At 36.0% G+C, this 17,525-nt stretch overlaps 1 protein-coding gene across 1 annotated transcript; it reads left to right on the forward strand.

Moving 5' to 3' along the window:
* The first annotated feature begins 435 nt into the window (after window positions 1-435).
* LOC147493357 (uncharacterized) lies at window positions 436-2,537 on the forward strand. Its single transcript, XM_086567834.1, has 3 exons — window positions 436-577; window positions 1,141-1,244; window positions 1,659-2,537. The coding sequence occupies exons 1-3, from the start codon at window positions 436-438 to the stop codon at window positions 2,535-2,537; spliced, it is 1,125 nt and encodes a 374-aa protein (XP_086423960.1).
* Window positions 2,538-17,525: the final 14,988 nt, after the last annotated feature.

The following is a 17,525-nucleotide window of genomic DNA, read 5'->3' on the forward strand; positions in this document are numbered from 1 at the left end:
TCGTTTTATGTATGCTATATTTTGAATGACTCAAAAGTTTGAAAAGTGTTTTAAGCTAGTTGTCTTACTTGCTAATCTTTGTTGTTCAGAAATTCTATTGAGTGGTTAGTATCATGAGTAGTGCTAGAAAATATCCATCGGGTAGTGCTAAGAGAAAAAACAAGAAGAACTTGCTCAATCTCAGGCGGGAAGTATTCTTAAATTTCTTTCTACTAGTGGACAAATAGAGACTTCTAATGAAGATATTGTGCATGAGGAGCTTGAAAATATAGTGAATATGGAACATGACGAGAGGGGGAATGATGAATTTGAAGAGAGATCAAATGTTGAAGCTGAAGAGAAGATGAATAATGTTGAATTAGAAGCGAGAGTAAATGCTGAAGATGAAGAGACAATGAATTGAATATTGAAAGTCAAGAAGAACTTAATGAAACTATGAATGAGAATGGAGAATATGGACCGACAAACTATTTTGATCCGGCAAATTGGGATAAGATTGATCAGAAATATAGGGATTTATTAGTCGAAAAAGGTCCAATAAGAGACAATGTTACTGATTTTCCTAGAGATGATGAAGGTAAACATTTTTCAACCTTCCACTACATACGACGTATGGATAATGGTTTGAAGCAGGATCGAAAGTAGCTTGTTTATTCTCATTCGGTGGACAGGGTATTTTGTTTTTGTTGTAAGTTGTTCAAGCAACGAGGAAGGCTTTCTCAATTGGATAGTGAAGGATGTTTAAATTGGAAAAATCTTGGTGAAAAGCTTCAAAAACATGAACAAAGTACTAAGCACAAAAGACACTTGAATAGTTGGTGTGAGTTAGAAAATAGGTTAGGAAAGAATGAAACAATCGATAAGAGTGTGCAGCAACAAATCAATCGAGAAAAAAAGATTAAAGAAGAAAACAATGGTATTTTTTTTAGCATGATTGAAATGATTGCAAAATTTGATCCAATATTGCAAGAGCACATTCGACGTATTGAAAGTCATGAAATTCACTATCATTATCTTGGCCACAACATTCAGAATGAACTAATTCAGATGTTAGCAGGTGACGTTATTAATGCATTTTCTTTTGGGTAGATAATCCATGACATTCTATCACTATAAGAGTTATCATAATTTTTTTTGCAGGTGAGGTGAAAAATGCAATTCTTAAGAAAATTCAAGCGGCTAAGTACTTTTTAGTTATTCTTGATTGCACTCCAGATGCAAGCTATGAAGAACAAATGTCGCTGGTGATATGATGTGTGGATGTCTCAACAAATCTAGTTAAGATTGAAAAGTTTTTTTAGAATTTATGAAGGTGGGCAAAACATTGGGTTTGGGACTCTTTAATGAGCTAAAAGTTGTATTGAGCACTCTTCAACTTGATATTAATGATGTAAGGGGACAAGGCTATGACAATGGATCTAATATGAAAGGCAAATACAAAGGCGTACAAAAAAGATTGCTCGAAATAAATCCTATAGCTTTTTATATGTGGTTGCCATAGTCTAAATCTTGCATTGTGTGATACGGCTAACTCTTGCTCTAAAGCTATGTCCTTTTTCGGAGTGGTGCAACGTGTATATATATTGTTTTCTTCTTCTACAAAATGGTGGGAAGTTTTCAAATAACATGTGAAAAGAGGTCCTAATCTTACTTTGAAGGCATTGTCACAAACACGTTGGGAAAGTGGTGTGGAAAGTGTTAAAGCGATTAGAAGTCAAGCTCCAAAAATAAGAGATGCTTTAGTTGAATTAATGGATACTAGTGATGATCTGAAGACTAAGAGTGAAGCTGAGTCCCTAGCCACACATGATATTGAGAATTTTGAGTTCTTGATTGGTATGATTGTTTGGCACACGATATTGAATGGTGTTAATGTTGTTAGCAAACTCTTACAAAATGAAGATATGCAGATTGATGTCCCTATTAGTGAACTGCAAAGGTTGATTTCCTTTTTTCAAAAGTATAGAGAAACCGAATTTGAAGAAGCAATGATAAAAGCTAAAGAAGTTGCAAGTGCTATGCAAATTGAGCCTATTTTTTGTGAAAAACGTAACATTCGTAGAAATAGACAATTTGATGAAAACGTGGATAAAGAAGTGCCACAGTCAGCTGAAGAATCATTTAGAGTCAACTACTTCATTTTTATTGTTGACCAAGCTCTTTCTTCTCTTAAGAGTAGGTTTGAACAGTTTCAAGTATATGAGAAACATTTTGGGTTCTTGTTTAATTTGGAAAAGCTGAAGTCTATAGACAAAAATAGTTTAAAGGCTTCTTGTGGAAACTTAGCTGAGTTTCTGCAACATGACAACATTTCTGATATTGACGAGACAGAGTTATTTTTGGAATTGCAACTCTTGGAAGAAATTTTACCGGATAACGCAAAGAAGGCAATTGAAGTGCTAAACCATTTGAACTTAAGGGCTAGTTGCTTTCCAAATGTGTGGATTGCTTACAAAATATTATTAACTATACCCATTACAGTTGCTTCTGCGAAGATGAGCTTTTCAAAGTTGAAGATGATTAAGTCTTACCTTTGATCGACCATGTCGCAAGATAGATTAAATGGATTAGCTATGTTATCTATTGAAAAAGCTTTGGCAGAGGAGTTTGACTATGCAAATGTAATAACTGATTTTGCAGCTAAAACTGTGAGACGGGGAAATTTTCGATGATACTTTACTTGATGTAATTAGTTCGTGACTTGGTGTGGTTAGATTTAATTTCCCCTACTTTCAAAATAAATAACAAAAAAAAAATTGCCTATATAATTTTTTTCTTTCTTTCTTTTGTTAAAGCTTAAGGCCCCGCTTTGAGAGCTCGCCTAAGGCCTCTCAAATCTCAGGGTCGGCCCTGTGTTAGTGACTTGGAGTTGATTAAGGCATACGTATATTGTTCCATTTCATAATTCTTGTTGATTTTAATTATATCCTTAAAATTTTGGCTTAAAGACTTACTATTTCGACATACAGTTTGTCCATGCTAGCTTTACAATGAAATAGTTTATGCTATTAGCGCAGCTAAGTTTTACTTTGGAGCTTGAGTTTTGGGACGAAGCTATGTTCTAGTCAAAGCAACCAACATAGAACGCTATCGACCCAGGCTCTGACTTTGTTATAAGCTTTCCTCTGACCGTGATGGTTATAACTTCGCATGCCTACCTCGCCTATATTCTTAAATTGTTGGACATAAATATATTTCTACTAAATCGAGGCAGTGGGTCGTGTTGGGTATATTTATGTTACTATAGACTGTCCATGGGTGGATTAGTTTTCTTGTTCAATATATTATTATTTATGTTTACACCTTGATTAATTTTCATGTTGGGGTTAGGGTTATCAAATACACGCCATTTTGTACGAAAAAGACTTCCACTATTTTGATGGCGTTGTCAAAGAAGACTTCGTCTAGGAGGGCAATGTCTACACCTTGGAGAAGTTTGACATTGTTTTTGCAAAGGACTACTCGTTGTCAAAGAAGACTTCCTCGGGAAATGTCTACACCTTGAAGATGTTTGATGTTGTTTTTGCAAAGCACTACTACCCAGTCAAGTATACTTACAAAATCCATTTCAAAGAAGGGATGTTAGTCAAGATAACAACTGAAGCAACCAATGACATATCAAAGCACATGTTCAAATTTTTCGAATTTGACACCGTCCCCATTAAAGCACGCCAAATAACTTTTCTAACCAGTGAATCACTATATGCAAATATGCCATTTTTTTTAAAAAATTATTATTATTATTATTTTATTTTATTTTTTTTGGAAATTGGGGTATTTTCTAATGTTCTCCTTGATATAAAAATAATAGATGTGATTGGTGTATTGAATTTTTTTGGAAAAGTTGGAAAAGTTGTTGGGAAGCTTTTGAGAGAATTCGTACGTGATCATGAATAAAAGGGTAACATTATTATTATTATTATTATCATTATTATTATTAGTCAAGACTTCATTTCTTCACAATGCGTGTATTGGGTTAGCCTATGATGGGTATTTCCCTGTTTTTAAGTGGGTCAGAGATGCCAGTTACATTGTGGGGAGGTATGACAGAGAACAACCCAATGTAGTGATCATTGTGACGTCACTAAAAGTAGGCAATTATCAAGGTGATTTTGCTTTGGGCTTTTTTTCATTTTTTTTTAAAGCATTCCTTGATTGTTATTTTAAATGACTTTCTACAAATTATTTTGAATAATTTTGTGTTGTAGGCAAGATTGGGCTCTCATCTCTTAGTGGCACCAAGATTTATATAGACATGGATATCCAAGATGTGAAGGACTTCAAACAATGGTAAAGTATTGTCTTTCCTGTGTTTTGTGTTTTGCCGACTTTTTATTTCCAATTTTCCGCTGTGATGTTATGGGATTTTCTCAATTCTAATAATATTGTCTCTCCTGTGTTTTGCCAACTTTATACAAACTCTTGCGTCTATGTTAGTTTAGTACAAGTATGCGAACCGTGCTATGCATTGGCTTTTTTCAAAATTTTAAACCTGTTGCTTTAACATCTTTAAAAAACAATATAAAAACATTAAGAAGGGTTAATTATAATTTCAGTGATGTGAAGGAGATTTTCTAAATTATTTTAAATAATATGAAAGCTAATTCTAATTTCAGTGAGGTGAATGAGTTTTTTGCAAATTACTTAAAATGGAGAGAGCTGAAGTGAATAATTGAGGGAGATGTTTCTAAATTGTAAAACATGAGAGATTAGAAATAGCCTATTTGGTTAAGAAGTGTGGTTCCTAAAGACCCGGCTATTATATAGTGTAGAGATGTATTGTTGTAGAAAATGTGACCATGTTGCTATGGCAAGTGGAGGATGTGGGTTTTCTATTCCACATCATACATTGTAAAGTCCTTCACAGCAAGAACTTCCCCTTTGTTTGATGATTGAGCTGGCTACATTTAATGCTATACATTGTTACCCAAACATGGAATGTTCACTTTGTCAATATCTACTTAGGCTGTATTTTACTTCTGTAGTAAGCAGGCTTTGTTAGAATAAAAACATTAAGTATTTGCGTGTTTGCTTTTCTTTTCTTTTTACCATTGAAGTTCAGTCCTGGGGGATGCTCATTTTATTTTTATTTTTTTTAAACATATGTTAACTGCGACTTATGGATGAAATATGAAATCATGCTCAGGGGAATCCACTGATCAGCGCATTGCGTTTAGCGCATAGTGCACTGATTAGTTGCTTTTGGGATATGATATTCTCCCAATGGCAGTCAACGTTCTCTCTTACTTTTCACAGCTCGATCTATATACTAGCATTTACTTACAACTTTGATACAACAAAAATAGTGGTTGAACTGGAGGATCTTGCTCAATCTGGTGGGTTTTCTGAGCAAGAGCTCCTGTTTAATAGAAGGGTTAAAATAGGTAAATTGAAGGAAATGGGAAGGGATCGATCATGTAGAGTATGTGCTTAGTGATGCATACGTGTCGAGTTGTTCATTCATTTGCCCATTTGAAACACTACCACCTTAAATATTCACGTGGTAAATGATTTAGACGTGTTGAACTATTGTTGATCCATTGGTTCATTTAAACACAACCATCATTACTTTATTCCGTTTGTTTAGGGAGCAATGTACACTTGCAAGGCCACCATAAATTACGTCCCCAATAGTAAGTGGTTCTACACTTCGTGCGAACATAGTAAGAAAATTGTCACTAGAACAGTATGTGCATAATGTAATGTTGGACCGATCGATAGGTGTGTAAAATATTTTATTTTTTTCTTTTCCATGAAGTAATTTTTGTATTTTCTCTTTAGTCGTCCACACTCCACATCTATTTCTTTTGAGCAAAAAAATAAATACTGTGATTGCCTAGAACACCTTTCTTTGAATGCTCGTGGATCACACAATGTTGATAGATGAATGATAGATTGAATGGAGTTGAATTAAAGATTTTTATTGATTCAGGAAAAGAAAGTTTACAATCGCTCTGGTTCTCTCTTTCTCTCTCCTATTTTTCTAGTTTTTTCCACAATGAATCTATTTCTTCTTCATCTGGTCTTTATATAGTCCTCCCCAATTAGCCTTGCCCCAATCCGTTTTTGACACCTGTCTTTTGTCTTCTTTCCTCTTTTCCCGCTTTATTCCTGCAAACATTTTAAACACCACCCCGAAATATATGGAGATATTGACTTTTATGTCGATATCTCAAGTTTTGAAATATCAGATAACATATTTGAGGGCGCGATATTTGCCCACTACATCGCCCCCTCTCGAAAACTTGAAATCTCGCTTTGAATTTCAATTTTTCGAGAAGCGGTTTTATTTGGGCCCATATAACCACCTGATCCATTTCTTTGAATATAAACATTAAAAAAAAAATCAACCGTTTCATTTCCCTAGCTTCTTAGAGACGCTTCTTCACAACTCCAAGTCTTTTCACTTTTCACTCTTCCAGCATTACAACTTGTTCTCCAAAGAAGAAACTCTTTCTTGCATTCATCCAGGTATATTTATTTTCCCCTGCACTTGGTTAAATTATCTAGAACCAGCATTGATATATACTTATTTTGCAAGAAAACGAAACGACATTTGGAGGGTTTTAAAGTTGGTTTTTAAAATTTCCAAATCTGTCTATGTTTTTATGTTCGTGCTTATGTGATGGTACACCACACTATCTTAAACTTTTAACTATGTAAAAGTTTGCATCTTCCTTTACATAAGATGCTTTAATCATGTATTTTTCTTCATACTGTTATGACTATCGGATATATCAATATGGAAATTGTTATTTCAATATTTCCGATATGCCCACCATACATATCGCATTTTCTGATACTCTAATACTATATTAATGATGTGTTATATATATTAAATTTTCGATACTAAAAAAGAATACCTTTGTCATCCCTTCTTTGCTTATATCCCCTTCAATGGCAAGTGAGGACACCATTTCTGATGTTAGAGTCAATAGTGGCGATACCCTTTCTGGTGATAGACTCGATAGCCATGCTTTTGCCTCCACTTTTGCTAACACCGAACGACCTCATATTTCTTGGGAGTTATCTTATGTCATAGAAGGAGTCCCTTGTCATCCTTTCGCCGCTACTGATTCTGAATCTGAGCGTGATACTATTGAAGATAAGAGTCAATGGAGACATGGACTTAGCGCTTTTTTCATCAAAAGACCCAACTTAGCTTTAGTTCAAGCTGCCTATCAAATTCCATCCACCCTTTACCTCCAACATTATGCTGGTACCCGAACCTTCACCCAATGTCAAAGTGGTACCAAGCGAGGGATTATTGTTATTGTCGGCCAAATCGTCGTTGGTTTAAGACTTCCTCTGACCAACCTCTATCATGAAGTGTTAAACTATCTAAACATTTCCCCTGGTCAGGGTATGGGTAACTTTTGGAGATTAATGTTTGTCTGTAATTATTACAATAGCCATCTCTCCCTCGAAAACTATGAAGCTGATAGAATTAGATTGTCTGATATCCTTATGCACTATAGATTTTGTGAAAAGCATATTGGATATTTCTATCCCAAAAAATATACCCAGAAAAACATTAGGGATATCCTTCGGCAGAATCGTAAAAGCAACAAAGAATGGACATAGAATCCTATCGTTGTTATGGGTGCATGGGAAAGTGCCGACACTCCGGCGAATCCTCCCTTAAAATATCAAGTCTTCAACACTTCAGGTATACCCTTCTTTTGATTTACTTTTGATATTTATATATCGGAATTCCCCTCTGACCCCAACCTCTCTGCCTCTTTTCAGTTTTCCTTCCTCATTTTGACAAAGCGCGTGGGAACTCAGATAGAGTACTCAAACTTTTGTAAGGGACTGAAAAAGAAATCAATGCGCGTACTGGGCTGATGCAGAAAAGAACCCAAAGTCACTGTTCCCCTTCCTAATAACAAAAACTATCGCGAACCTCTTTTCATTCTTAAGAGTTGAGCTCTTCAAAAAATGGGCCAGTCTCCAACTTTCACTCAATCTCCCTAGGAAAATCCCACAGATGACCCTTCTTTCCTTATGTCTTCCTTTGCTATGCATGAACTGCCTCCTCATCATCCCCCATGTTTCTTTGATTATTTAGATAACAATCTTGACATGACTCCCAATCTTTTTCCCCAAATTAAAAAGGAAGTCCCTGACTTTTATGAATATCCCATTTTACAAAATATATTTGATCAGCATCTTTTGTTGTATACAGATATGGCTCGAAAGTCCGTGAACCCCAATATTGGTTGCCTTTTACCCGATAAGAACAAACAGAAAGCTTCTGAACCTGTATCAGCTCAAGCTCCTAAAGACAAGCAATCTGTCCCTTCCTCTGAGCCTCTGACTGCTCCGGCTAAGGTTAATCTACCTGCTGCTCCCTAAGATAAATCTACTACTTCCTCCCAAAGTAATCCTAGTCAGACTAGTTCCAAGAAGCGCAAAACTCATTGGGGAGAGAGTGGTCTTGCTCCTAGCCAAACTCTTGAATCTGTTCCTTCTGCTGATCCTAGTACCATCTTTAGTCATGTCTTCCATTTAATTAATGGACAGGATATCCCTTTAACTGCATCACTCTTTGGTGAAAATCCACTTAAGGATTTGGGTGTTTCACTCTCTATTAACTGCATTCTTCCTATGGATAAACTCGCGATGCGCAAAGTGACTTCTGTTGATTACTTGACAAATTTTTGTGACTTCATTGAAAAGGTACTCATACTTGCTTTTCCTAATATTGCTTAATCAACATTTTCCTAGCTGCTTATATGTTTTCCGTAGGCTAAGGTAAATGCCCTGGCTCAATTTGATCTCCACTATACGTAAGATTTGGATATCAATCGTTTTCAAAAAACCATTGATGCTCAGAAAAAGGAACTTGACAAGCTAACTCGAAAAGTGACTAGGTTGACCAAAGAAACTATTTAGTTAAAAAATGAGAATAATCAATTGAAGACTAACTTGAGACTTAGTGTTGAAACTGCCGAGAAGGTTTTACAACAAAAAATTGTTGAACATGCCGAAACTCTTAAGCAGGTTATTGACAACTTCACTATAGAGGAGGCGAAGTACAAGGATGCTTCTGATGCTGAATTTAATGAAGTCGTTACTACTTTGAATATTCTAGGTGACCAACTAACAGCCTTCAGACCATATATACCACATGATGTTCTTATAGCCCATGGAGTCACTCCCTTTGATGTTGCTGTCCAAGACCCTGTATCTGTGCCTCCCATCAATCCTGAAGTACCAACCACTGCAGCTTCTCATGTTTGTGCTAATATCACCCCCAATAATGAATTTGCTGAGATAGATGGTCTCCTTAGTACCCCTCCCTCTTAAAGCTGATATTTAGTCGACATTACTATGTGGTACTGGAAAATTGTAACTGCACCAATTCTGCTACAATCTTTTTCTTTCTTTATTAGTAACTTTTGTTCCTTCTGTTTCTGATTGGTTCTGAATGCTTCAATTATGTTTTTTTCCATTTCTCAATCCCAAAGAATGTATCAACGACAACACTTGCATGAACTTCTAGATTCCCTCCACCAAACTTGCATATTGCTGATACTTACACTTATATCAAATAACGAATGAAATTTTTGATACCCTCAACCAAAAAGAGAGTATCAGCGATACTTAGACTTGTATCAACAGAAAATAAAATTTTCAATACCCTCAACGAAAAAAAGAGTATCGGCGATACTTAGACTTGTATCAACAGAAAATAAAATTTTCGATACCCTTAACCAAAAAGAGAGTATCGGCGATACTTAGACTTGTATCAACAGAAAATGAAATTTTCGATACCCTCAACCAAAAAGAGAGTATCGGCGATACTTAGACTTGTATCAATAGAAAATGAAATTTTCGATACCCTCAATCAAAAATAGAGTATCGGCGATACTTAGACTTGTATCAGCAGAAAATGAAATTTTTGATATTATCAACCAAAAAGAGAGTATCGGTGATACTTAGACTTGTATCAACATAAAATGACATTTTCGATATGCCTTGAACCAAATAATCATTATTACAATAGAAAACAAAGCATAACGACATAACTTTATCGTTTGAATGATCTTTCATGCATCATTGCTTGTAAATTGTATCATAACTTTTTTGCTCTCTTGCTTTATCCTGGATTTTGACAATATGCCTGATACCGACACTTCTGTCAATCTCTGGACTTTTTATGCCTGATATCTACCACGGTTTTTGATATCAGGACTTTTGACAATATGACTGATATCAACATTTCTGTCAATCTCAGAACTTTTTATGCCTGATATTTGCCACGATTTTTGATATCATGACTTTTGACGATATGCCTGATATCAATATTTCTGTCAATCTCAGGACTTTTTATGCCTGATATCTGCCATTGTTTTTGATATCAGGACTTTATACGATATGCCTGATATCAACATTTCTGTCAATCTCAGGACTTTTTATGCCTGATATCTGCCACTGTTTTTGATATCAGGACTTTAGACGATATGCCTATTACCACCACGTCTGTTGATACCAGGACTTTTTTATGCCTGATATCAACATTTCTGTCGATACCAGGACTTTTGATAATATGCCTAATACCAACACGTCTGTTGATACGGGGACTTTTTTCGCGATATCAACATTTCTTTATCGACACCGGGACTTTTATGCCCGATATCGCCCTTTTTTTTACCACCAAGACTTTTGACGATATGCCTGATATCAACATTTCTGTCGATACTAGGACTTTTTATGCCTGATATCTTCCATTGTTTTTTATATCAGGACTTTTGACGATATGTCTGATATCAACATTTCTGTCGATAGCAGGACTTCTTATGCCTGATATCTGCCACTGTTTTTGATATCATGACTTTTGACAATATGCCTGATATCAACATTTCTGTCGATAGCAGGATTTCTTATGCTTGATATCTGCCACGATTTTTTATATCAGGACTTTTGACGATATGTCTGATATCAATATTTCTGTCGATACCAGGACTTTTTATCATAAAATAACAACATTCATAAGATAACAACTTTTATTTTGAATTTGAACTTTTTTATTGAATTGAACCATCTTTGTACATACCTCACTTCCTTGTAAAACTTGACAAATACATTATTGATAGAATATCTTAACATTATTGATATTCTGAGGCTTTGCTAGCAATTCACCATCAGCTTTCTTCAGATAATATGCTCCATTTATTCCCACCTTATGGACAATGTAAGGACCTTCCCAATTTGCTGACAACTTTCCAGCTCCCTTTTCTTTTGTTACTTACGTGACTTCTTTCAATACCAAATCACCTTCTTGAAAACTTCTTTCTTTAACTCTCTTGTTGAATGCTTTCCTGAGCTATCTATGATAAGAGTCAAACCTCATTCTTGCTTGTTCTCTTTTTTCTTCCAAGTTTAAGACTTCTGCATGCATTCCTTGGTTATTTAAACCCTTTTCTACCATCATTGTCCTTAAAGTTGACACTACCATCTCCGCTGGAGTAACCGCTTCCATACCATAAGCTAGAGTAAATGGTGATTCCCCTGTGGCTACTCTCGGAGTTGTCCTGTATGCCCATAACACACTGTTTAGCTCATCTACCCACAAACTCTTCTTGTCCTCCAGCTTCTTTTTGATATTATCCATGATGGTCTTATTTGTCACTCCAGCTTGCCCATAGCCCTGAGCGTAATAAGGTGCCGATGTAAAATGCTTGATCCTATATGACTCTAGGAACTCTTTTACTTTTCCTCCGATAAATTGAGGACCATTATCCGATATAATAACATATGGTAACCCATATCTACAAACCACTCATTTAAACAGGAAACCGCTGATATCTTGTTCTTTGACGTGTTGCAAGGCTATAGCTTCTACCCATTTAGTGAAGTAGTCAGTTACCGCTAGCATGAACCTTTTCATCCCCTTTCTAGGTACTAGTGGACCAACAATGTTCATTCCCCATAAAGCAAACGACCATGGGTTTGATACACAATGTAACTCTTCTGCTGGAACATGAATGGCATGTCCATGCTTCTGACACTGGATACATTTTTTTGCATATTGAAGACAGTCTCGTCACATTTGTGGCTAGAAATATCCCTGTCTTACTATCTTATTTGCCAACGATCTTCTTGTCGAATGATTCCCACATTCCCCTTCATGCATTTCTGCAATAATTTGTATAGCCTCGGCTGCCGATATACATTTTAAATGTGGACCTCCTGGATTCTTCTGATACAATTGGTCATCAATTAGTAGATATCTTTATGCTCCTGCTTTTACCCTTCTAGCCCCATTTTTATCTTCTGGCACTTTCCCCTCAAACAAAAACAACACATAGCTGCTTAACCATGACGCCCCCAGCGTATCTATTTCCATCACCTCCGAATGTTTTATATCGATACTTGGGGTTTGCTAAACACCTATATGCAACAGACGTCCTTCCTCATTTTCAAGCATAGCTGCTACGTATGCCAAAGCATCAACATGTCAGTTTTCACCCCTATCAAGGTGCTGAAACTTAATCTTCCTAAAATCCTTGAGTTTCAATCTAACAAAGTTCAAATAATCGATCATGTTATCGCATTTTGCTGCATAACCTCCATTGATCTGACTTATCACTAACTGAGAATCACTGAAAACCGATAAGTCTTTGATATTTAGCTATTTAGCCATCTCCAAACCTGTTATTAGAGCCTCATATTCAACTTCATTGTTAGAAGCGTGAAAACCCAAAGTAACTGCTGACTCCAATCTTTGGTTTTCTGGGGTTATCAGCACAGCGCCGATACCACACCTTTTTTTCCCTGATGATCCATCTACGAATAGCCTCCACCCATTTGAGCCCATCCATGGATCATCCTCATCCATTGCATTATCAGGCTCCTGTAAAAATGTAATACTATCTTCTTCAGCCTTCCAATCTTCATCTTCAGTAGGAAAATCTGCTAAAAAGTCTGCCAAAACTTGGCTTTTTTCCGACACTCTGTTTCTATATTTAATTCCATACTCATCAATAAGAACTGAGCATTTCGCCATTCTGCCTAACTTAGCTGTCTTAGCTAAAGTTTGCTTCAGAAGAAGATTTGTCATCACCACCACTGAGTGTGATTGTAAATAAGGCAAGTTTCAACCTCGAGCATTGTTTTAGACTGAAAATACACTGGTCGCTCAGCTCCTTCTTCTATCTTGACGAGTACCGAACTAATGGCGAAATCCAATACAATAAGATATAAGAATAAAGTGCCACCTTCTTCTAGTTTAATTAAAGTTGGTACTTCTTGAAGATACTTCTTTAATTCAGAGAAAGCCATTTCACACTCTTCATCCCATATGAACTTTGTATTCTTCTTCAACAATTTGAACAAAGGTTTACATCTATCGGAAGTCCGAGATATAAACCTATTCAAGGCTGCAATTCTGCCTGTAAGCTTTTGGATTTGCTTCCTAGTACTTGGTGAAGGCATCTGCTGTATAGCCCGAATCTGGTCTGGATTAACATCGATACCTCGCTTTGTGACGATATATCCAAGGAATTTTCCTGAACTTACCCCAAAAGTACATTTTTCGGGATTAAGCTTCATGTTGAATTGTCGAAATATTCGAAACACCGTATCTAAGTCTTTAACATGACCACTTGCCTTTTTTGACTTGAGAACCATATCATCAATATATACTTCCACAATATGCTTAATCAAATGTTTAAACATTTTCTCCACCAAACGCTGATACGTTGCTCCTGCATTTTCAAACCGAATGACATTCTGATGAAACAATAAAGACCTCCTTCAACAACAAATGTTGTCTTTAGTTGATCTAATACTGACATAATAACCTGAAAATACCCTGAATGACCATCACATAAACTCAACAATTCAAAACCAGATGTTCTATCCACCAACTCATCAATTCTTGGCATCAGATAGTAATCCTTCGGACACTCTTTATTAACATCTGTGAAATCCACACAAATTCTTACTTTTCCATTCTTCTTTGGGACCACAACAATATTTGCGACCCATTCTGAATTATCAATCTCTTTGATGATTCCATATTCCAACATCTTCTGTATCTCATTTTGTACCGCATTTGCATATATCAGCCTGACTCTCCTATGCCTTTGATGCACTGGAACTGCTCCTTCTTGCATATTCAATTTATGAGAACATATAAGAGGATCAATGCCTGGCAGATCAGCCATCGACCAAATGAATACATCTTTATTCCTTTGCAAGAAATCCACCAAATCTTTTCGGACAGATGCACTCATTTCTGTACCGATAAAAGTGAAACAACCTTCATTATTCTGACCGATATCGACCCTATGCACTTCCTCCATTGTTTTGCTTGGAACTATCTCCATCTATGTTTTCATTTCTGATGTAAATCTAAAATCTGGCTGATGTTCTTTAATATCGGATTTCAGAGATATATCTTCTATTAATTGCTATTTGGGGTCTTCCAAGACGCCCCCAGTATCTACTTTCTTCTCCTTCATCATACCTTTCACCGTGACAAAATTACACTTCTCATATTCTGACTGATCCCCTTTTATCTCATGTGGACCATAAGCTGTCGGAAATCTGATAACTTGATAAAAAGTACTTGGAACCATAGTACAAAATATCAGGATATAGGTATTTATCGATATTCAATTTCTGGATATGTATCGTGGATATATCCTCCTCTTTGGGGATATTTGACATTGTTTCACATGTAAATATCGTGGATATATCAAAATATCGACAAATATCGTGGATATTGTGGATATTTATTGATATATCATGATACATTATTTATATTTATTTGAAATATAATGGTAAATATTAAATAAAATTGTTATATACACAAAATATCCCCAAATATCCTCAAATATCACAAATATCGTAAATATCGTCAAAATATCACCGATATTTATAGTCGTATATATCTCTAAACATATCGTGATATTTATATATCTTTCTCTAAAATCTGGATAGATATCCCCAAATATCGCGATATATCGGGATATTTTGTACTATGCTTGGAACTGCTCTCATGGCATGCATCCACTTCCTTCCCAAAATAGCATTATGATCTGAGTGATGCTTTATGACTATAAACTTAGTCATAATTGTTTGTGGACCTGCCCTTACTGGTAATTTTATTTCCCCAGCTGGTCTTGTCGAAGTTCCATTGAACCCAAATAGGTTAAACTACAACTCTTTCAAATGAAATTCATCAAATCCGATACCCGTATATGCTTTCCAAAACAAAATATTGACAGAGCTTCCACAATCCACCAATATCTTTTGAACATCATACCCTGATATCCTTAAAGTAATCAACAAGGCATTATCATGAGGTAACATTACCTTTGATAGATCGTCAGGTACAAACATGATAGCTCTCGGTATGCTTGCCGATATAAGAGCAGGATCTACTGGTGTCGGCTCGATATTTACTTCCAGCACCTCCTTGACCGTCGATATCTTTTGAATTTTATCCCTTATGATCTTATTCTGCGGAATAACTCCTTTATATATCATGTTAATCACTCCTAAAGGCTTGTCATTTATCACTGCCACCACTTCATGTCTAGCGTTAGCCCTGAATTCTCTGAGCTTTCCATCTCGCATTAATCGATCAACCTCTCTTAGCAACTATAGACACTTATTTGTTTCGTGATTTTTTATCTTGTGAAAATTACAGAAAGGCTTATCTGCGATTTCTCGAGGTTTGTGAGTCGGATGTTGGAAATAAGGCTCTTTTCCCACTCTTCTTAAGATATCTTTCAATGTAGTATTAATAGCAATGCAATTAGATGGGTCCAACTCCTCTCTTAACGACTTCTCGAATTTCTTCTTCTATGAAGGTTGATTTTCTGATTTTGGATAAGAATCATTAGCTTTCCTCTTATCAGATTTATGATGATTCTCCTCCTTAGCTGCGTTACTCGCCTCTGATACTTGTAACACAGGTTGAACCAAAGCTGATAGAACCCCTTCTTCCACTTGCACATCTTTCTCGACTTTATCATACAGTTCCCTCAAAGTTTTGATATCCTTTCGAAGCAAATACTTGTGCATATCAGACGCTGGAATTAATCCAGTTTGAAAAGTCATTACCGTTGTCATTTCTGCTTCGTCCAAATGTTCCACTAGCTGCGCTTCTGCCTTGAACTGTGACAAGAAACCTTTGAGAGACTCTTTCTTTCCTTGCTTGAGTTGGAACAATGCCGACACTTGCTTTGGTTTTACTCGTTGATGCCCATAATTGGTAAAAAATTTCTCTTCAATCTCCCTATAACATGATATTTTAACAAAACCACTTCAATGCCTTCCCTTTCAGGCTTGAAGAGAAGGACTTACATAATAATGAATCCAAATACGATGTTCCCTTGTATATCGAAAATTGATGCATGTATGCAAAGAGATGGTTCATCGGATCTGATGTTCCATCATACTGGGTGTATTTCGGAAGTTTAAACTTAAGTGGAATAGGCATCAACTCAACACTTTGATGTATCGGATTTCTGCTGACATCATCTGCCAGTCTCCTTATCGAAGCTGAGGTTTTTTCAAGACTCTGATTTCCCAACTGCTTTTGGAGCATCTCTTGTATCATCTTTTTGGTGATGGGTTGTGGTATCGGAGTTTTCGATACTGGCGATACTTCTGCAGCTTTTTCATTTCTTACTGATGCCTTTCCAGTATAATGACTATCTGATTTTGAACTACAATCCTCCCCTTCTTCCTCATGAAGATCTCTCACCGCATTACTTAAACCTACTTTCTTCATCCCTTGATTCTCCTTCAGTAAAATAGCATTTTGCCTCTCTACTTCTTTCAATTTTTTCACTACTTCCTGAAGTGACATCTCAACATCGATATTTGTTTCCTGATGTCTCCTACTTCCTGAAGCTCCTGTGTTTCTTGTGTATGATTGATTATCGTTATCCATTCTTTTGCTATTTGTTCTTTTCTTGGGAGCTATTATAACCCAATTCACACTTCTCTATCACCCTTCTTTCACTCAAACTGTACGAAAAACTCTGGATTCTGGATCGTAGAAGAAGAAAACCTGAAATTCTCTTGTTCTCGATACACAAACGGCGCCAATGTGATTGCCCAGAACACCTTTCTTTGAATGCTCTTGGATCACACAATGTTGATAGATAAATGATAGATTGAATGGAGTTGAATTAAAGATTTTTATTGATTAAGAAAAATAAAGTTTACAATCACTCTAGTTATCTCTTTCTCTCTCATGTTTTTCTAGTTTTTTCCACAATGAATTGAATGAATCTATTTCTTCTTCATCTGGTCTTTATATAGTCCTCCCTGATCAACCTTGCCCTAATCCGCTTTCGACACCTATCCTTTGTCTTCTTTCCTCTTTTCCTGCTTTATTCCTACAAACATTTCAAAAGGCATGCTATAATAAATTGTGCCAGGTTTAAAATTGTTTGTTGGATTATGGCTTATGTGGAAAATGGACCTCTTCAGCTTCGAAAAGAACTGCAGCGACTTGAAGAAAGAGCGTATATTTTCCAAGTTAAAATCAATAT

Source organism: Coptis chinensis, chromosome 6 (genome assembly GCF_015680905.1).
Source record: "Coptis chinensis isolate HL-2020 chromosome 6, ASM1568090v1, whole genome shotgun sequence".
NCBI lineage: Eukaryota > Viridiplantae > Streptophyta > Magnoliopsida > Ranunculales > Ranunculaceae > Coptis > Coptis chinensis.